This window comes from Aplysia californica, unplaced genomic scaffold, assembly GCF_000002075.1.
Source record: "Aplysia californica isolate F4 #8 unplaced genomic scaffold, AplCal3.0 scaffold00480, whole genome shotgun sequence".
NCBI classification, from domain to species: Eukaryota; Metazoa; Mollusca; class Gastropoda; order Aplysiida; family Aplysiidae; genus Aplysia; species Aplysia californica.
Window position 1 is genome coordinate 470,717 of NW_004797750.1, and position 20,957 is coordinate 491,673.

General features: G+C 39.6%; 1 protein-coding gene across 1 annotated transcript in view; it reads left to right on the forward strand.

The window, feature by feature from the left end:
• LOC101852644 (glucosamine 6-phosphate N-acetyltransferase) overlaps positions 1-9,261 on the forward strand; it is a 16,428-nt gene extending 7,167 nt beyond the window's left edge. The window contains exons 3-6 of the mRNA XM_005105602.3: positions 794-856; positions 1,931-2,061; positions 2,718-2,779; positions 4,344-9,261. Of these exons, the coding sequence (XP_005105659.1) occupies positions 794-856; positions 1,931-2,061; positions 2,718-2,779; positions 4,344-4,494 (407 nt within the window). The 3' untranslated portion in view covers positions 4,495-9,261. The remainder of the gene's footprint in view (positions 1-793; positions 857-1,930; positions 2,062-2,717; positions 2,780-4,343) is intronic.
• Positions 9,262-20,957: the final 11,696 nt, after the last annotated feature.

A 20,957-nucleotide genomic window follows, 5' to 3' on the forward strand; every position in this document is an offset into this window, starting at 1 on the left:
TTTCTTTCTCTCTTCCTCTCCCACAAAAAATTTGCACAAGCACACACACACACACACACACACACACACACACACGCACATGCACTGATTATGATACAATAGCCTCTTGATTCTGATCAGCATGATCACCAAAGATATGCACTGAGAGAAACATTTGTGTATTGGGAATGTCAGTCAATGTTGATTAAGCTGGTCAGAAACAAATGCCAGCTGGTTTGGCAATTTTTATCAAATTTTGTTTTTTTTGGCCCAACATCTTTTATGTCCTATTAAAAACATGATTTTGTGAGATATTTACTGAAATATGTTGATCTTTCTCCCTAACCTTTTGTCTGAAACTGGATGACCCCATGACCCCCACTTCGTTCAATCGCAAATATCTCGACTTCTGTTCTAGATAGACGGTTATTTTTTTAATTGAAAGATAGACAAATGAACAAGCTTTTTGATGATACCAATAGCTCCACATGCCCTAAATTGATGAGCGTCTGATTTCACCGCGTTATAACACAAACGCATTGTAAGTGCATGATGATTTGAATTTTGATAAAGTGGTAGAAATACTGTTGAAGTTTAATTATTCTGCTTATGACTTTATAATACTTTAGTTTCTTATTTATTTTTTATTTTCAGTTTAATTTCTCACTCTGTGAAGTAAAGGTGAGAAGAAAATGGCAATTTGCTTCCTGTTCTTCAAAGTCACTAACAGTGTTTTGCGGCTGAACCCACAAATGTCTTTTTTTTTTTCTTTTATTTTTATAAAATTTTTTACCATTTTCTGTTTTTTGTTCAGGGTACATGGAATTACTGAGTCAACTAACAGCGGTGGGTGAGGTGTCAAAAGAGCGATTTACTGGTCAGTACCTCTTGTTTCAGTGTCTTGCAGTTTTCCAATAAATCACTACCTCAGGATAACAAAGTTCTTTCTGACATTTTTGGCCGTTTTGAGATTAAAAAACTAAATGTTCTATCTGTTCTACCAAAATCGTAAGATTATTCGGAGTCGTTTTAAAGATATTCAAAAAATTGCTTTTAAAAAGCTTAACCGGATGTTGAACTCAAAATCTTTGACATCAATTTTCTCAAAACTAAGTACTGGGCCGATAAAACTTTGCATGTCTGAGGTAGCGAAATGTATTTGAGAAGTTGTTTGATGATGTTTGATTTGTTAATCAGTGCTTGTCAAACTTTTTATTTTTACAACCTGGGCCTACTTTTGCCCCCTTTAGAAGGCTAACATTTTTTAACCACCCACTTACATGTTTTCCAAAGCAAAGCAAATAATTCTTGTCATTGTCGCAACTTGGGTGTTCCCCGGCGCCCACCAAATTTACCAAATTACTACTGAGCGATATCGCTGAGGTGTGCAAACATTAGTTTCAGTCAAAGTTCTTCTTCAGACTCTACACTTATAAATAGTATTTATGCTCATTTTGTATAATTAATTATGTGTGATAAGATGTACAATCTTGTTTATCACTGATGTTTCCTGATGTAGGTGGCATAGCTGTCTTGTGTTTGCTCTGAATCATGGAGCTGTTATTGTGTTGATGTATGTTTCTTCTTTTCTGAACTAAAAGTATTTTATCATATAAACTAGTTTGAGTTTTGTTTGTTGTTCAGACCAATGTAATCTGTTGTGTGGCCTTTTTTGCACCAATGTGTTTCTTTTACCCCAAATTGACAAATTATTCTTTCTGCCTCTTGCAAAATGCACCCGATTTCTACACCAATTTGCCATGCTCTTCAACTCAACTAGTTGGAATTGACACTAAAAAGTTAAGGAGCGCACTCATGTAACCTTATGCTGTTGCGAACGCCGTAAAACTCTTGCTAAAATACAAAACGTTAAAAAAATTGAGGATAATTTATTTTTTTAAAGTTAAGGGTAAGAATTTGTTTTGAAATTGTTTGTTCTTTGCATTTTCAGAGAGATTCAACAAAATGAAAGCTTGTGTGGATACGTACTTTATAACTGTCATAGAAGATGTGAAGCTTGGGATTATTGTTGGCACGGTCACACTGGTGGTGGAGCAGAAGTTTATACACGGGGCTACCGCTGTAAGTCACGCCCTAGCTCAGACTTTTTGCTCATAACTTCTTGATAAGTTCACCATTCTATTTGTTCGGATATAGATAGCTGCTCATGCAGATAAGTCACTTTAAATACCTCTTCAGTGGGTGTTGGCGGGTGCTCTGGTGTGGTTTGCTCCTTCTTTCCGATCAAAAGCTGTCGTCCTTCTCTCTCCTCCTTTTTTTTTTGTGTTTGTTACTCTCTTGTAACACCTCTAATCGGCACTTATGTGACGTTATTGTGTTGCAAGTGCCGTAAAACTCTTACTAAAACTAAACTAAAAATAGCTTTTCGTTCAAATTGAATTTCATCAAAGACTATGACTGTTCTGGGATTTTGGCTTGTTTTTTTTAGTTGTTGGTTGTTTGGGTTTTTTTTGGCTGCTTCTGTGATCTGTTTTTGTACCTCTAGTTCTCCTCTGTCGTTCATGATTTGATAGTTGTCAATAATGCTTTGATAGTTATCAATAATGCTTTGATAGTTATCAATAATGCTTTGATAGTTATCAATAATGGTTTGATATGTTCCTGTTCTTCCTTACTGTCCCTTTGACTGGATGAAGACAGAAGTTTTTTATATTAGGTCTTTGCCTCAGTTCGTTATTGCGTATACATTTTGACTTGTATATATTTTGTGTTTTCAGAGAGCGCGTTTAGAAGATCTGGTTATCAATGACGCTTACAGAGGAAGGCAGCTGGGAAAAATGTAAGTGATTATAGAACCACTATGTATAGGAATATTTGCCAGGGTTTGTTGATATGCAACACATCTTTGGATTAATACTTTTTTTTTTTTTTTTTGGTGGAGAATTTGGCAATCAGTTTTAGTTTTGAGACCAGTTGGCATGAATTACTAGGAGGTGATGTAATATGAAAGTTCAGTTGGGAAATTGTCAAGTCCCTCACAAGTGAACTGTCATTTAGTTTTAGTGATTTTTATAATTATTTGTCGTTTTATTTTACAAGAAGCATATGGGCACAGTAATGGCTTTCTTGTTGTTAGAAAAGTCTAGCAACTTATGGAGAGGAAAGACAGACCTTTCAGAAGGGCTCTCCTAATCCCAGCACCTCATATTGTGTCTTTGGTTAAGTTGGTATGGCTGGACTTGAGAGAGTTGTGCTGCGTCGAGTGTTTTAGTCTGTTCTCAAGGCAGACATTTTGGAGGCTCATATGGCTCTTCACTCTGTCCTTTGGTACATGGGCTATAACTTGGTGGTCTTGCGCTATAAAAAAAAAAGCCTAAAATTCCATTGAATAGAAAAGGGTTGTTCAGGTTTTTTTGGTTTTTATTTGTGCAAATTCAGACTTGTATTTGACTTAACTTTTATGAAATAGATCATAATTTACTATGGATTGGTCGAATAAAAAAATTTAAAAAGATGAAATAGATATTTTGCGGATTAGCTCGATTTACCACAAGGGCAAAGACATGATTTTGTGAGCAGCAGGGCTCCACCAAGTAAAGAGCCCATGTATGTCGATGGTGTTACTTGGCGGGTGCTCTGGTGTGGTTTGCTCCTTTCCTATCAAACATCTATCGACTTATCTCCCCTCCTTCTTTTTTTATGTTTGTTACTCTCTTGTAACACCTCTAATCTTCTGGCGCTCATATGACCTTATAGCAGTTGCGAGTGCCGTAAAACCTCTACTAAAACTAAAAAAGCTCTTACCTTGTAACTGGAAGCAATAGATCAATTCTTTGTCTTTTCTGAAACCATTGCCAAGGTCAGTCTGCAGGTCCTCAATAAATGTCACAAGTCAGCTTGCACTGTAGGTATTATATTACAGTACTTTGAGCTAACTTTTGAGTCTTCTCTCATCGTTTAAAAAAAGCAGAAGGGTTTTTTTGTTTTGTATTTACCTGTTGAAAAATTTTCAGGAAACTTGTGACATTGTTAGAGAATGACGCCATCGATATGTCAATGGTAACGGTGGATAACGATTTGAGTCAGAAATTACTGGTTTCTGGGGAAAACAATGTTTAAATGTCAAGTGTGCCAGTAGATGGATAATTACGCTTTGTTCCAACATTGTATTTTTAACTTTTTCGCTCCGCGAGCTGTCACTCTCTTAGAACAGGATGCAAGGGGATTTTTCCAGGCGATATAGTTTTAGACAAAAATAAGATGACTTAATTTTTTTTTGTGCCTCGTTTGTGACTGTCTGTCTAATTTTTTTTTTATTTGTCACATACACATACATGTTTGTTGTGATTCCTTGTAGTTCTTGGAGAGCTGTTGAGAACTTTGTCATTCCTTTGTCTCCCCAGGTTGTTGGATATAATTGTGGTGATGAGCGAGGTGTTCCACTGCTACAAGGGTTCCCTGGAGTGCAAAGACCATCTGGTCAAACTGTACTCTCAGTACGGATTTGAAAAAACTCCAGGTCAAAACTACATGCAACAAAAATATTTTGACTAGTCGCAAATGGAAATATCAGAACAGCTGTGAACATTGTTGAAGTTGAGCTTTATTCCATATATAGCTGTGTGTGCTTGTTTGTGTTTGTCTTGTCTGATGAGGGTCATAGTGGTACTGGTATGATACCAATTGACACTGATTCAGACTCTTTTTTTTCTTCTTCTTTAATCCATTGTTTGTGTTCGTCTTGTCTGATGAGGGTCATAGTGGTACTGTTATGATACCCATTTACATTGATTCAGACTTTTTTTTCTTTTCTTTTTCTTTTCTTTCTTTAATTTTAATCCGTTGTTTTGTCTTCCACTAAAAAGATGCAAAGTTGTTGAGCTCAATCACAGGTTTCTACCAACAGTTGTTCCTTCTTCGTTAACATTCTTTTGTTTTACTTGTATGACCTTTGCCTTATTAAGAGCTTTCTGATGATCTTTAAGCTCAGTCTTAGGTAAGTAGATCTGGATGAGCAAGAACATTGTTTCGTTTTTTACTTATGAGGAAAAATCTCATCTTTAGACTTTCAGCTTGTGTGTCGTTTCATCTCTGTAATCTGCCAAAAAGATTGATTTGTTAGCTACTCTGCTGCCAAAAAGATTGATTTGACAACTTTTGCCTATAAAGTTCTCTTTCCTATGTCGCCGCAGGAATAAGATTAAGACTTGCAGCTGCCTGCCAATTTGTTCAACCGATTGTGGGGTTTTTTTTTCCAGCTCACTGGGACTTTTCAGAAACTGTCTTTTCATTCAACATATGCTGCTAAAGAGGGTCTTGTGCATTGTTTTATAGCCATTGTGGTTGTTCATGCAGCTTCCCTCACTTATCCGATGGGTTTTGAAAGATCTGTTGTCAAGTTTATGTCGACCCGTTTTTGTCATGACACTGGTAACTGGTTTGTCAGTGAGTTGTTTTAATTTTGTTGCATTAAGCTAAGCTTCTTTTAGACACACAATTAAGTGTGTAATATTATTGCAGTGGTTGTGGCAATTCCAAATTTTTATTGGGTTTTTTTTTTATATTTTTTTTCATATATGCCTCGTTATCTTGTGATCTGAGGATATCATGGGTTTCTGTTTGCCTGAAAATGTTCTCTTGTCACCATTTGTAGGCTTGCTTTGCAGGGATGTTGGTTGGATGTATATCAGCTATAAATGCTTTGATTTGAAGGGTTTATTTTGTGTTCAAAGACTGCGACTTGCCCAGTGACTGTGTGATGTTGATTTACGTGTTCTGTCAAAAATGTGATGTTGATTTACGTGTTCTGTCAATGATGTCATGTTGATTTACGTGTTCTGTCAATGATGTGATGTTGACTTACGTGTTCTGTCAATGATGTCATGTTGATTTACGTGTTCTGTCAATGATGTGATGTTGACTTACGTGTTCTGTCAATGATGTCAAATGAAATGGCGAAAGGAGGGGTCTTTCCAGAGAGGTTCCGACTCGTATAAGATCCCCCAGTACATGTTGGGCACACCTGTGCCATTAGCTCAAAGATTATACAGGTATTATGATGAACTATGGTGTGGGTGATCCTGATTTCAATCTCCAACAGGCATTCTTTCTTAAATTTGGGATGTGTGGAGAGCTTTCAGGATTCTCCACCTTGGTTCAGTCGTGTCGGAGATGAAGCTTTTTTGATTGAGAGGTCCTGCCTCTTGGTTAATCTAACAGAGTTTAAAAGTAATGTTAAATTGTTCCTGTACTATTCCTTATGGCTGTGTTACTCTTTTGTCATTTTTAAGGTTTCTGGGTTTTAAAAAAAATTATGACTCGAATAGGAAGGTGCTGACTTAAATTATTGCTTTTGTAGGTAAAGAGATGGTAACATATTTTTTTTTTTCAAAACTGTTTGAAGATGCAAAAGACAAAATGGCTGAACATTGTGAATGTGTAATAGCAAGGCGGAGAGGGTTGGATATGGGGCTGTGTTTGCTTGTTGTTTATTATTTGTTTTATGGCTGTTGACTGTCAGTGACTATGTTGTGGTTCCGTATTGACTATTATTTTGGTCTTCAGTTGCTGGTTTTGGGGATTTAAAATTTGTTTTTCTTCTTTTGCTTAATGTGAATTACGATTTGATTAAACTATTTTGAAGAGGCTACCGGGGAGTAGGCCTACCAGATATCTCAAAGGGTTAATCACCATATCAGTTTGTTAATGTTTTCAAAAATGCCAGCCAGCAAGATGTCAGTCGTGTCTTTCAGCAGTGAAGACCGATGTGTAATGAAAAACTTGTGCCTTGGGAGCGTTAACTGGACTGAATCGTTACAATAAATAGTACGTACTTTGTTAAACCAAAACTCGTCCCAGCCTCCTTGTACTGTCGACTGAAAGTAATGCACAATTCATTTCTCCAACCACTGTAAGCTGATATTTTGTGTCTTTTTTCTTTTTCTTTTTTTAATATCGGTTCTAGTGGACGCGATCTTTTGACTGCCGATTCTGTAGCAACTGCAGGCTTGCCTACCTTCCAGAATTTTTAGGGAAATTTGCGAATTGCAATTGTCATTCTGTACCTTCCCTGGAATGTCAGTTTCCTGAAAATCACGATGTACCCTCCCCCCCCCCCCCCAAATTTTTTTTTTCCTAGAAAGATACAGGGAGGGGTCTACATGGGGCTGCTTCTGTGTTAGAGCTGTGTGTAGTAACTGTACTGTAAGATTCTCATCTCTTTTTCATCTCTCTCTCTCTCTGTCTCTCTCTCTCTCTCTCTCTCTCTCTCTCTCTCTGTTTCTCCACTGGTTTGTTTGAGCTGTTTTTGTGGTGTGGGTGTTTTTTTTAGTAGCTTTAGTAGCCTATCCAGCGCAATCAAAATTCCAGAATTCACTATCTCAAAAGTTGGCAAGCCTGCAACTGTCATTTAACTTTGACTGAAAAATGACTTGAGCGTTTCTCTTTCTAGTAAGTGAAAAGGAGAAATGTCAGTGGGTTCGACTCCCTACTGGCAGCTTAGATATTTATAGGTTGGCTTTGGAAGACCACAGTGTTTAAGGTCACGTTTCATATATCTGTCAGTTTTTTACAATGCGTTTGTCATGTGTGTGCGTCCAAGCGGAGCGATTCGTTCCAGGTCAGTGAGCAAACATTTGCTTAACCCTTTGAGCTCTGAACGTACAGGACCTGTGCATCTTGTCTTGCCTCAGTGACAGATGCTAGGTTTACACATGTGCGTGCTGGGGTGTGTGTTCAGTGTGCTCAGGCGTGCGTGCATTCAGCGTGTAGAATGGTAATGGTAGCTTTTGCATGTTCCTGTAGGGTTAAAGCTATTGTGTGGGTGGTTGGCGGGTGCTCTGGTGTAGTTTGCTTCTTCTTTCCTTCCTGTCAAACATCTATCGTCCTTATCTCCCCTTCTTCTTGTTTATGTTTGTTACTCTCTTGTAACACCTCTAATCTTCTGTGCTCATATGACCGTATGCAGTTGCGAGTGCTGTAAAACCTCTACTAAAACTAAAAAAGCTGTTGTTTTTATCATGGGAAACTTCTATTCAACTTTGTGTTTAAGTTCTGCAAACCGCTTCATGTTTGCTTGGGGTCTGAAGGGGTGCTTTTTTTTTTACATATATGTAAAAAAAAATATAGATCTATGTTTTATTTCAGATTGTTACATATGTCATGAGGGGGATTTAAATTTTTTAATTTGTGATTATATTTTTAATTCTTCCCGACAACTTTTTTAAAAAAGCTACAGTTAACTATTGGTTAGTATATTAGATGAAATAAATTTTGTCCCTTTGTATTGTTCTCTGTGTATGTATTTATGATTAAAATAAACTGGACATTCAAATTTATATTTAGACCACTTGATCCCTGGTCAATTCTAAATTGTGTGATGTGACCTTGACCTACTCAACTGTTGGCAAACTTGGTGGAGATTCACTGACATTGTTGTACCAAGCAGGTCACGTCTCACTTACTGATAAAACTTGTGTGTGATAGCTTTATAACTGTCCTGGTTTTTTGCCTTTGCGATAGAGAAGTCATATTTTTGTTATTTTTTCAACAAGTGGGTAAGCAAGTTGTTCATTCAATATATAAAGAGGAATGTTTTAGAATGTTTGCATAATGCTGTTCCCTGAAAGAGAGAGTAGTTTAGGATTGTGGAATGTTGTTGCTGCTCATGAAAGAAGCATATCGGAGTGTACCCTCTTGTCTGTGGGTGTATTTTAGGAGTGCTGACATTTTGTTGTTGCTGCTCATGAAAGAAGCATATCGGAGTGTACCCTCTTGTCTGTGGGTGTATTTTAGGAGTCTTGACATTTTGTTGTTGTTCAAACAGGAATACTGTGGGCATTTGATTGTTTCTGCCGTGATCTAAGCAGGAGATGCTGTGTGTTCTCTTTTACACCTTGAGAGAAGGTTTTTATTTAGATCTGTGTTGTGCTGTGTTAATGAATTGTTCCTGGTGTCAGAATGAGGATATTGCCTTTTTTTTGTCTTTGGCCTGTAAAGTTGAACGTCCGTCTATCAGCCGTGCAGGGCTGCTCATGTCACAGTGACAGAAGAAGCTACGATTCACATCGAGCAGGATAGAACGATTGTTATCTTTTTTGAAAATTATCACCTTCTAAATCATAAAGAGTTCCCTCGTCCTTCTGTTTCCTATTTTGTTGTCAATTTTGGAATTTATGTAAGAATACGTGTACATTAATCTGAATTAATGAGATAACAAATGTTGCACATTTATTGCCAAAGGAAAATCTTGAACTAAAATGTATCAGTTTTTCCCTTGCAGGGATTTTACTAATATATTGATTTCTGGTCAAAGTGTATAAAGGAGAAGAAAAATGCTGATAGTGAAAACGTCATCTGCTATTTTAGTAGGGTCTAGTGCATGTTGGTTTGTGTTTGGAGATTATTGCTAATTATCATTTTTAATCAAAGTGGCCATACCTTATCCCATTGAGATTATCTATTAATTGTTTTGTGGGGTTGTTTTTGTTTTTATTTACAGATTTTGTATGAGGATAAAATTGTTTCTCAAGGGCAGGAAAATGACTCTGTCGCTAGTACATTCACCAATGTTATTTGTGAGGCAGCGCGGTGGAATCAGGCTCTCATCAATTTTTGAGCATGTACAGTTATTGGTATCATCTTAAAGCTTGTTTACTTGTCTTTATTTAGATGAAAAAAATATTCATTTATCTTGAAAACAAGTCGAGATATGTGCGAAAGAAGGAGGTGGGGTTCACCTATTTTCAGAGGTAAAATTAATGAGAAAATAGCCGCCAAAGATTAGTTATATCCTTAGCTTAAGAGTCCGTGGTAACTAAAAATTTACATTTTTTGTACCTTTAATCAACGTTTTTCAGAAAAATCCACACATAAATGAGTTCTTTAATTGGTATGAAAGGTGTTGAGCCAAAAAACAAAAATTTGAAAAAAATTCACAAACCTGCGGAAAAATGGAAATTTCTTCACTTCGATTATTTTGACGAGAGCCTGATTCCACCACGCTGCCTCACGTATATGAAACTTTTGTTTGAACAAGTTTTTATTCTTTTTTTTTTCTTCTCTGGTAAAACCAGAATATGATTAGAGCTGTGGACCCATTGTATGTTGATTGAATCCTCATAAGAAGAATCTCCCGTCATCATCAGAGATTTCGAGTCCGTTTCAGCTGGTTGTTCAGAGACACGTTTGTTGGTTTATTTTCAAGGTGCATCTCATAACTTGTTTTTCTTCTACAAGCTGTGTCACAAAAGCCCTCGAGCTGCATGCAATAAAAGTAAAGCGTGGATATGTAATGAATCGTTATGTGGTTGTTGTTTGGTGTTTTTGAGACAATCAACGGGGTGTCAAACTAAGGCTGGTGATGTTGTGTCTGTGTTGCCTGTTGTGTCGATACCTCAAGGAGGATTTTGATTGTACTACGACAAATGTGGGATTGTATTTTCTCATCACTCTCATGGTTGATGTCCCTGAACAAATGAGGGCTACAAGTACAAGCAAGTTTATTGGCTTGAGTTGTACATTAACAAAGGTTGAATAATGAGGTACATCACTCCCTGGGAACATCATCATCATCATCATCGACAAACAAGACATTAACAAAAGTTGAATAATGAGGTACATCACTCCTTGGGAACATCATGATCATCGTCAAACAAGAAATTCATCCTGCTCAAAAACATTGGTCTGTGATGCAGGTTTTTGAGCCTCACAGACCCTTGTTTTTTAATAGACAACCTCACCAGGGCTGTATTGATATCTTTTTACACAGTCTGATATTGATCAAGGAATATTTGTAGGGCCCGAAAATAAACAAACTTGCATTCTACCATGTACCTCATTCGAACAAGTAACTGTCTAGGGATTGGTTGTTTTTTTTTCAAGTCCCTTCTCCTGGCCTTTGCCACCAGCTGACGCAGTAACTCACCCAGGTCAAGTACTCAGATTTTTCTGTTTCTTCCTGCACGCCACGTTGAATAAGGAAGATCTATTTTATTGTGTTCCAAGAATCTCGCAGCCTGATCTGTTGACTGACACTGTAAAATTGTTTCTTAATACATTTCATAGTGAGAAATCACTTTGTTGATCTCGTAAATCCAATATAGATCTAAGCCATATTGTTTCATGATCTGAAATTTGTTTTTATGGAGATTTTTGTTGTGGACTCGAAAGTGTAGTTGTTCATTATTGTCCATTAATTTATTAACCAAAGCCAGGTGTGATGTAATTTGTGTGTCAGAAGCGGTTGTACCTCTCAGGATTCTGTTGGTACAATCCACTGTTTTCTCTGGTTGACTGCGTGACTGACTTGTCAATACACCACCTCTCCAAAATGTAGGGGGCATTATATTATACAACGCAGTGAATTTGGGAACAGTTGTTTGTTGTAAACTCTGTGGAATTTATTGTTACTTTTAGGGTTTGACATTGCTGCTTGCAAGTATGAAGGTTTTTGTCTTGTTGCCCCACAAAACTGATGCCCTGCAAGCTGTCAACTGTCTGTGATGTTTAGATTAGCAGTTTGTTACTTTGGCTTGAGATTAACTTTTTCGTCATATCAAAATTTATAGCTTTTCTGACATTTGAATTTTTAAGATTCAGTTTGCTGAAAATGGAAAGTTTTTCCTTCTATTGGTATGATTATCAGTTGTCTGAGGAAGATGTTTGTGCTTTTTTGGGAGATGTGACGACAGGCGTTTGTGGTGCAGCTGTTAGGCTCTTTTTCATTGCACAGAGAACTCAAGAGTTCAGTTCCAGTGTTGGGAAGACCTGTCCTGTCCTCTAGTGGTTCCTTCTGTCCGCTTTGTCCCACTCCGCCCAGGTCCGGGGAGGGGCAGAGGCAAACCTGGTGCCTGCATCCTAGGGGCAGCCTTGTGTTCCAGGCGTTCATATGACCCTTATTCACTTTCAAGCGCTGTAAAAACTTTCCAAACTGATTAGAAATGTGTTGATGAGGGCATTAAACCTTTACTATTACATTTTAGGAGAGTTGAAAGTTGATGTTAAACCATGACAGATTTGAGAGTGGACTGTGAAAAAGGTGGAAAAGTTTACTGATGCACTTCTTGTCTTACACACTGGCCTGGACCTGCGCATGTGTAAAAATCTTTTACATTTGTCACAACAGATCTACCATTGTTAGTGACCAGATGAAATGTTACAGCCAATGTCACAATGAGTTATCATTTAAAGTTATGGCATTTTTTTCGTTATTTTTAGTGCTGCTGGTTCGTATGATGATAAGGACATGTGCACTTGGTTGTTGGATCTGTTGCCCATACCAGCGTCTGTGGTGTAGTGATTAGGTGCTTCACCATCGCACACAGAATGGGAGTCAGCCCCCGGGGCGGTGCCACTGGCTGAAGTGTCTTTAGGCCATTCCCAAAGGGGGGACATTTCTCGTTCTAATGCACGATAGAATGGTAAATGGGCTGATCCAACCATGTCATGCTCATAACTGTGCCTGAACTACAACAGGGAACTGCTGCTTTTTCTTTCCTAATCCTTACTATCCTCATTTTCCTCTACTTCTTTTGTATGTTTGTCACACTCTTGTGACCCGCTATTCCCAGGGTGCCTTGATAGTCGAAGCAGACTTTGTGCTGTTGAAGCTAGAGAGGTGAGCAGAGTAAGTCTGATTCCCTGTAAAGACTTCTCTGTTGACATCCACCCCTTGGCGCTCATATGACCTTATGCAGTTGTGAGCGCCGTAAAACCGCTACTAAAACATAAAACAGAATGGGAGTTCACTACCAGGGTTGGTGGAGGGAGATGTTGATTGAGTGTCTCCGTCTGTTAGCTGGAGTATTGTATCCCTCTCAGCCTGGATTGGCACAGTGTGTCAGTTGGGGTATAAAAAAACAGCCTGCGTATATATATATATATACAGAATGTGAACCTCTCATGCCCATATCTGTTTTCTAACTTTATCATGTTGTTGTAACATGTTGAAACTGGCAAACGTTTTACAAAGAATAATGTTCTGTTGGCTGTAGGTTCAAGTCCCTTTTTCCATGTGCCCTTACATCAATCATCCTTGGATAAAATCCAAGTTCACCTGCTGTGCCTAACATTTTGGTCTGTCATCATAGGGAAAAAATGTCTTCAGTTTTGATCAGGATGTTTGAATGTTAGGAACTGAGTAAGAGCTGACTGAGACAATTTGTATGTCCCTTTGAGTTTTTTGTGTGTTGTTTTCTCATATGCTTTTATATACCGTTGTTGGTTTATGTTACTTTGCAATGATGCATGACAATAATGTTGACTCGTATTTGGCTAGATTGTGGATCCTAATATTATTATGATGTATACTGTATATCAATCAGGGGAGTAAAAGTGGGCTGTATACCTTAACGTTGCTGTGTTCATTTTGCTTTTTTAGAGGCTTTTTTTTCTTTTTTCATTCGTTACTATATTTTTCTATGTACACAATGAGAAGAGGGTGCTGCGGTGGCGGAGCGGTTAGTTCGCTCGTCTCCGAAGTGGAAAGTCCGGGTTTGAGCCTCGGTTCTGACACAGATTTTTCCACCCCCTCCTGCCCACTCAGCGGTAATGGGTACCTGACTTCTAGTTGGGGGAGTAAAGGCGGCGTGGAAAGGAACTGGCCACCCTACCACAATGCCAAAGACCCAGGAAGTTGTCTCACCAACAAGGCAATCCCCAATGTCCGGATCGGATGCAGGAACAACTTTTTACCCAATGAGAAGCAGGTGCCGGGGGTGTGCCTTTAGCTGAGTTGGTAGCACGCTGGGATATGTTGTAGATGGCCCTCGTTCAAATTCCGAATAGGGTGTTCTTGTATTTTTGGATTATTTTTGGAGTTTGCAAGTAGACTGTCTTCCTACTTGTCACTCTCCTACTGGAGGTGGGTGTGGAATTCAGAGCTTAGTCTTGAAGGGATCATGAAACCTGTTCTGTTTTCTCCACCGCCTCCCCCCCCCCCTCTTCTCTTTCTCTCTCTTTCTCTCTCTTTCTCTCTCTCTCTCTCTCTCTCTCTCTCTCTCTCTTCTTCTTCTTCTTCTTCTTCTTCTTCTTCTTCTTCTTCTTCTTCTTCTTCTTCTTCTTCTTCTTCTTCTTCTTCTTCTTCTTCTCTCTATTTCTCTCTCTCTCTCTCTCTCTCTCTCTCTCTCTCTCTCTCTCTCTCTCTCTCTCTCTCTCTCTGAGTCTCTCTCCCCCTCTCTCTCTCTCTGAGTCTCTCTCTCTCTCTCTCTCTCTCTCTCTCTCTCTCTCTCTCTCTCTCTCCCCCCCCTTCCCCTCCCCTCTCTGAGTCCCCCCCCCCCGCGTATCCCCCTCCCTCTGAAGCTTTCTGTCCTGTTACATCGTCTTTCCTTGACACAGTAGACCTAATACAGCCAAGTCGCCACTGAGACTGACCCGTCCTTACAATGGACATCTGCTAGTGCTAACCGAAGGCTTTGTCTCGCCAGTCTTGGGGTATTCCCATCAACATTGAGAGGGGGGCGCTCTCTTTTTAAAAAGTCCCCGGCCGGTGCGAACCCTCACAGCGTCGAAAAATTGTCTTCTCTAAAATTAATAATTGTTCTCCTTTCACTTCTTCCTGAGTGGGTGGTTGGTGGGTGCCCTGGTGTGGTTTGCTTCTTCTGTCCTATCAAACATCTGTCGTCCTTATCTCCCCCTTCTTCTTTTTTATGTTTGTTACTCCCTTGTAACACATCTAATCTTCTGGCGCTCATATGACTTTATGCAGTTGCGAGCGCCGTAAAACCTCTACTTAAACAAAAACAAACTTCTTCCTGTGCACTAGTCCTGTACTGTTAGCGTTATCTCTGCTTTCATTTCCTCTTTCTTCTCTAGTGTTCAGAAGGCGTCGTTGGTAGGTACCACGTCTTTTCTTTACCTTTGTTTTTTGTTTTGACTCTCAGAGAAAGTTTCTTTCCTCCTGTACTAATTAATGGCCGGTATCGCGTCGATGTGCTCCTCTTCACTTCACAAACAAGCTTTACTCGCACAGTGGGTGGTTGGCGGGTGCTCTGGTGTGGTTTGCTCCTTTCCTATCATTAATCTATCTTCCTTATATATCTCTCCGTTGACATCCACCCCTTGGCGCTCGTATGACCTTATGTAGTTGCGAGCGCCGTAAAAATAAAACCTTACTAAAATTGAACTTATAAAAAAACTATAGGCCTACAAATTGTAATGTAGGTCTAGGTCGTGTTCACAGAAGTGCAAAAAAACAGCAAACAAGAAATCTGTGTGCGGGTGGTTGGAGGGCGCCACTGGTCGGACCTACTTCTTCACTTTCCCTCTGCTGTTTCTGTAGTAATGTCTGTCCGTCTACTCTTACTTATTCCCCGGCACTAAATGACCATTATTGTGTCGATGCGTTTCTTTTTACCCAAATAAACAAACAAATCTCTGGTGCTCGTGATCGAACACAGGCGTCTGTGGGGAACGGTTAGGTACTTTGCCGTGGCACACAGAAGACCTGAGTTCGAATCCCGTGAGGAGAGGATTTTCTTTTATCGAGTATACATGTTTGTTGTTACATTTTACAATGCATTTCCATATCTGTCTGCTGAGAGAATCCTCAGCCCTAACTAGTATTAGCCCTAGCAGGAAGGGATATACAGCCAGTTTTCCTTCATAAAATAATAACAATAATAATAATAGATAGCATTTGTATAGCGCATATCCCCGCTCAACAGCAGGCTATATGCGCTTTACACTATATTATTACCCCAATAGACCATAGAACACTCCGAAACATTCTCAGCTTCCCGGGAAGCATACACCGCAAGCAGCTGATTCAGCGCTCAAACACTAACAAACTGACAAGATCTTTCCCTGTCTATAGCCGGGTACCCATTCCCACTTGGGTGAAGTGAGGAAAATTCGTGTAAAGTGCCTTTCCCAATGACACAACGTCGGGCCCCTGACGGGATTCGAACCCACGACCTTACGGTTGCGAGTCCGAGAGCCTAACCACTAGGCCACCGACGCCACGTGTTAAATTGTGTCGACAGGGGCGTAAAACAGCTTCAATTACAATGTTGTACATACAATCTAGCGAACTACGTCCTGTTGGACTTTCCAGTAATTTGAGAGGCCGTCACTTTTCTATTTCACCACCGACATCCTGCGAAATGGTCGGTTTTGCGTACAGTACATTATATATATATATACACATGTAGTGTAAAACGTGTGAAGAGTAATTATGTTGTCTGTGCAAAAGTTTCGTTCACAAAAGTTCAACAGCTGGTCAGAGTTGAACTGGGGTAGTCAGCACTTTTTCTGTCTATATATTTACATAATGTTATCATTATACACTACTCGAGACAACACGCCCGTACAGGGGGCATTCCCTTTAGCAGATGAACAAACATGGAAAAATATGTTGCGATAACCTGCATGGGTGCGTTTCTACATGTATCTTAGTAACTTATCTCCCCCCCCCCCCCCTCCAAAAAAAACCAAAAAAAAAACAATAAACAAAAACTGCCCATTAAATAAATTTTATTAACCGCATTTGTGTAAGCTTATTTAAAAAGTAATATATTAAAAAAATTATTGTCCCAGGGTTTGTTTTTAGGGCTGAAATGAAAGATTACACTTGGGGGCATGTAAACAAAACAATATATTATATATATATTATTGTTATTGAATTTTTTATTAAAAATTTTTTTTTTAGATTGAAAGAACATATTGTGGATGGTTGGCGGGTGCTCTGGTGTGGTTTGCTTCTTCTTTCCTATGAAACATCTATCGTCCTTATCTCCCCTCCTTCTTTTTTATGTTGGTTACTCTCTTGTAACACCTCTAATCTTCTGGGGCTCATACATCTATGGGCTCATATGACTTTATGCAGTTGCGAGCGCCGTTAAATCTCTACTAAAACTAAACTAAAAGAATATAATATATTGTTAATTTTTTGTCTAAGGCCTTTTGTTTTTTAAACAAATGTTGAGACTTTCAGGTAGTGTGTTTGTTTGCTAGGGTAAAGAGAAGCACATCGACAAAATAATGCACGTTCAAATTTATTTGGCAAGACAGGCAGAAACAACAGGAACAGTAAAGAAGTCGGATCTACCAATGGCTCCCTCCCACCGCCCGTCTTTACAGGTACCGTAAACACTACATAACATAATAAAAGTGTGTATCTGTAATTACAGAGGATCTCTGTGATTGAAGAGTTATCTGAATTTTATTCCATAATAAAATGTTTAAAAATATACGTTCATAATATTTTTCACAGCAATGTATTTTCAAACCTGACCTGCCCTTTAAATATACATGTACAAGCAAACATGTCACGCCTTTATTCTCCAGAGCTGGAAAGTTCGTTTTATGATAACACATCATTTGTTATGAGGAGCGGTTGTTGTTTTTAAAAAAATTCTTATCTGTTTTATTTTGTTTATTTTTTTTTCTTCGTCTTTTTTTTCCCTGAAAAGGGTTTGGGGGGGGGGGGGGGGGTGTCTAAATAAACACGAATAATGTTCTGTGTCGGAACCACTATACCGCACGGGAGCATTATTTGAGCTACGTTTTTGTTTTGTTTTTCTAACGGAAACGAATTTGCATTGTGATGTAAACCATACATGTATATGTATATGATCCGTCTATACAGATCCTTTTAGACCGCGGGCCGTGTTAACATTGTCTGTGTATTGGGCCAACTCAGGTTGTTGAGTTGTGAGAACACATATCTGTACAGCGAGGGCGTACCGTTAGCAAAGTTGTACTACGGAGCGGATGATCCTGGCTCGAATCCCCATCGAAGCGTTCAGAACTTGAGTTGTTCGGGGGAGTTTCTCGGGCTCTCTGCCCATTTGGCTGGGTCATGTCGGAGATGGATGTTAAATGTGGAGGTCCCTCCTCTTCTTAAATAACCTATAATGTTGAAAGGGGAGTAAACCTATAAAGTTGCTTTTCAGCACAGAGATAGGCCTCATTCATTATCATCTAACTGTTTTCCTCCACTTGGGCATCGAATTTACAATGTACGAGCTTTACTTACAAGGCGACAAGTTAATCGTACCAATATTACAAACGATTCCAGTAAGACAGGAGCATCGTATTATTAATTATAATATTATGTATTTTTAATTATAATAGTATGAACTTGTCGCGTTTTGGTAGGTACGTTAGCAATAACTTTAAAAATATAAAGACCAAGTTTTTCTTTGCAAAAAAAAAAACAAGGCACCCCCCCCCCCCCCCCCCCCCCCCCCGCGGGCCAAAAAAAAAAGGAAGTAAAGAAATGAAAATAAACAAAAAATTTAAATAAATAAATAGAATTATAAACAGATAAATAGATCAAAATAAATAAAGTTAGAGTAGATAAATAAATAAACGGATCCTTGGTGGAGCTAAGGATAGGACATAGAACGGTGTCAGTTTACCTGAGCCTTCTGTGAGGGGGCAAAGATAAACAACACATTGTGTAATACCGGGTGTGTCATGTGTCAGGGACGATCCTGGGAACTGGGAACTCGGGTTTTCTTAAGAGAACATCCTTGATCGTTTTTAACTTTTTAATCCAGCGGTTTCTAGAGTTACGGTGTGTGTATTACCCGAAACGTATACATGTAGGCTGGAGCCTTAAACCGTCTATTAATAATTAATGTCACCATTTCGGGATAGGCGCGACACACATTTATAATCTCGTACGTGCCGTTTATGTGGTGTTTTTTGGAGGTCGGGTTTTCTGTTCCGATATAAAATAACAATGAACAGTACGCGGGCGGGCGGGCAGGTGTGGCGTTCTTGTGTGGGTGTGACCGTTATTGTTCTCATGACGTTGTCAGTGGCAGTGGGTGGACCAAAACTTGGGTGGGGCTTAGGTTGCTTCCAGTTCTTTACCACCAAATAGCAAGCAATAAGAATTAAACAGTGATGATTTTTCTATACTCAGGATGAGCCACGTCAGTTTGAGAACCATTCAAACGAGAAGAGTTGCCTTTGTTTTTCATCTCTTTGTTCTTACTTAAATTCTTGTTGATGGTGGGAACGAAGCTGATTCACCTCCAAATTTCCTCTAATTAGTTTTCGTGTGATGAAAAAGTTTCCTTACAAGTAGTTCGACCTGATTTATAACTGTTAAATCTCAGCGGCACGAACACAAACATGAACACACAGCACTTCAAACATAATACTTCTTTGAGCTGGATTAGGCCGTGTAGTCGAGAAAGTTGAACTCACCCAACAAAGAACCAATGAGCGCATGTGTATCTGTGTCAGTAGGGGAAAGTGTGTAGTAAACTTTCACCCCATTGTCAGGGCTAGGAGAGCGTGAGCCCTCGGTACAATGTTATTTTTCCCCAATCTTCAACCTTTTTACAAGAAGAGTTTCATTAAGGACGGACTGTGGGAAAAGGGCTCGTCTTTACTGAGCCCTAAAGACATTTGATTGGCTGCTGGGTTACTATAGTTGTAAGCGGGGACAACAGTGATTGGATAAGCGAGCAAGCCGCCAAGTTGATCACTCTGTGTTCATTGCGTGCGGTCATAACGGTTTCAACTGCTTATTTCATTATGGAGAAACTTTCCTTTGCTTTGGGATAGAGTTGGGTGGTGGTGGGTGGGGAGGGGTTAGGGGCTCAAGCCCGTGAGCCCTTCACTACCCACCGCCACTGGTCACGTTGTTGGCCTACTTGTAAGACATGGATGTAGCCCCGCTGTGACCCCCACCCCACGGACAGTGACCCCGGATGTTGCACACAAGGAGGCAAGCAGTCTGAATAGAAAGGGGACTGGGGGTTTGTGTGGGGTTTGTTTGTTGTTGTTGTTTTGTTTTGTTGTTTTTTTAAATGGGGGGGGGGGGGGGGCAGGGGGTTTACTTCGACGAGATCGCCAAAAGTGTTGTTAGCCCCCTGTTTGCGTGTTGAAAGGACCGAGTTATTACATGTATGTATCATGAACAAGGACATTGACCATGAGTGAGATCATTCAAAATTGCGTTTAGCGGAAACTTTCTGGGGAAGTACACGTAATATAAAAGGCTAAAAGGGAAAGTCAACCGTTTCTCTTTGCTTATCCTCTTTGTCTGTGTCCATCTTGAATTTCTCTTTGCTAAATGACTGTTGTTAGTGGTATTGTTTGAAAGTCAAAGTACTTCTCTTTACTCAAAACGACAGTAAAGGTAGAAAATAAACCGAACTCTCTTAGTATTAGTGTAACATTACTTGATCCCTTTATACCTAAAGTATCCGTTCCTTGGATCAATCGTCTCAGATGAAGGTTCAAGACCAAAAATTCTCTCCAGAATCGCACAAACAACAGCTGCGCTGTCAAAACTGAAGCCTATTTGGAGGGACAGAAACATCACGCCCAACTAAAATTCAGACTGATGCGCTCACTGGTAATCTCAATATTTTTATGCGCCTGCGAGTCGTGGACGCTGACGGCAGAATTAGAGAAAAGGATTCAGACCACAGAGATGAGATGTTACCGCAGACTCCTTGACATCTCGTACAAAGACCACGTTTCAAATGCTGAGGTACGAAACACAATCACCAACGCAGTGGGGCTGCATGAAGATCTACTGACCACTGTGAAGAGACGAAAATTAAAATGGTATGGGCATGTCACAAGATCCACAGGACTTGCCAAAACAATCCTACTTGGAACCGTACAAGGAAAGAGACAGAGAGGAAGGCAGAGAAGGAGATGGGAGGACAACATTACAGAGTGGACAGGAAAGACGATGGGTGACAATCTGAGGAAAGCAGAGGAAAAAGATAAAAGGCGAGAGCTGGTTTTCAGATGCAGTGATGCCCCAACGGTTGCCTCAACCAAGGGATAGAAGAAGAAGAAGAAGAAAAAGAAGAAGAAGAAGAAAAAGAAGAAGAAGAAGAAGAAGAAGAAGAAGAAGAAGAAGAAGAAGAAGAATCCGTTCCGGTCACCTGGTGGGCCAGGCCAGACCGAGGAAGTTCATTGCAGTCACTCTCCTGGCAGAGTGACCAGATGGGGTATTTTGTACTGCTGGCTGTGTCACTGCAAAGTGTTTTTAAAAAATCTGGTTCGTCTTGTTAGTTGAGAAAACAAGTGTCGAAGCAAAA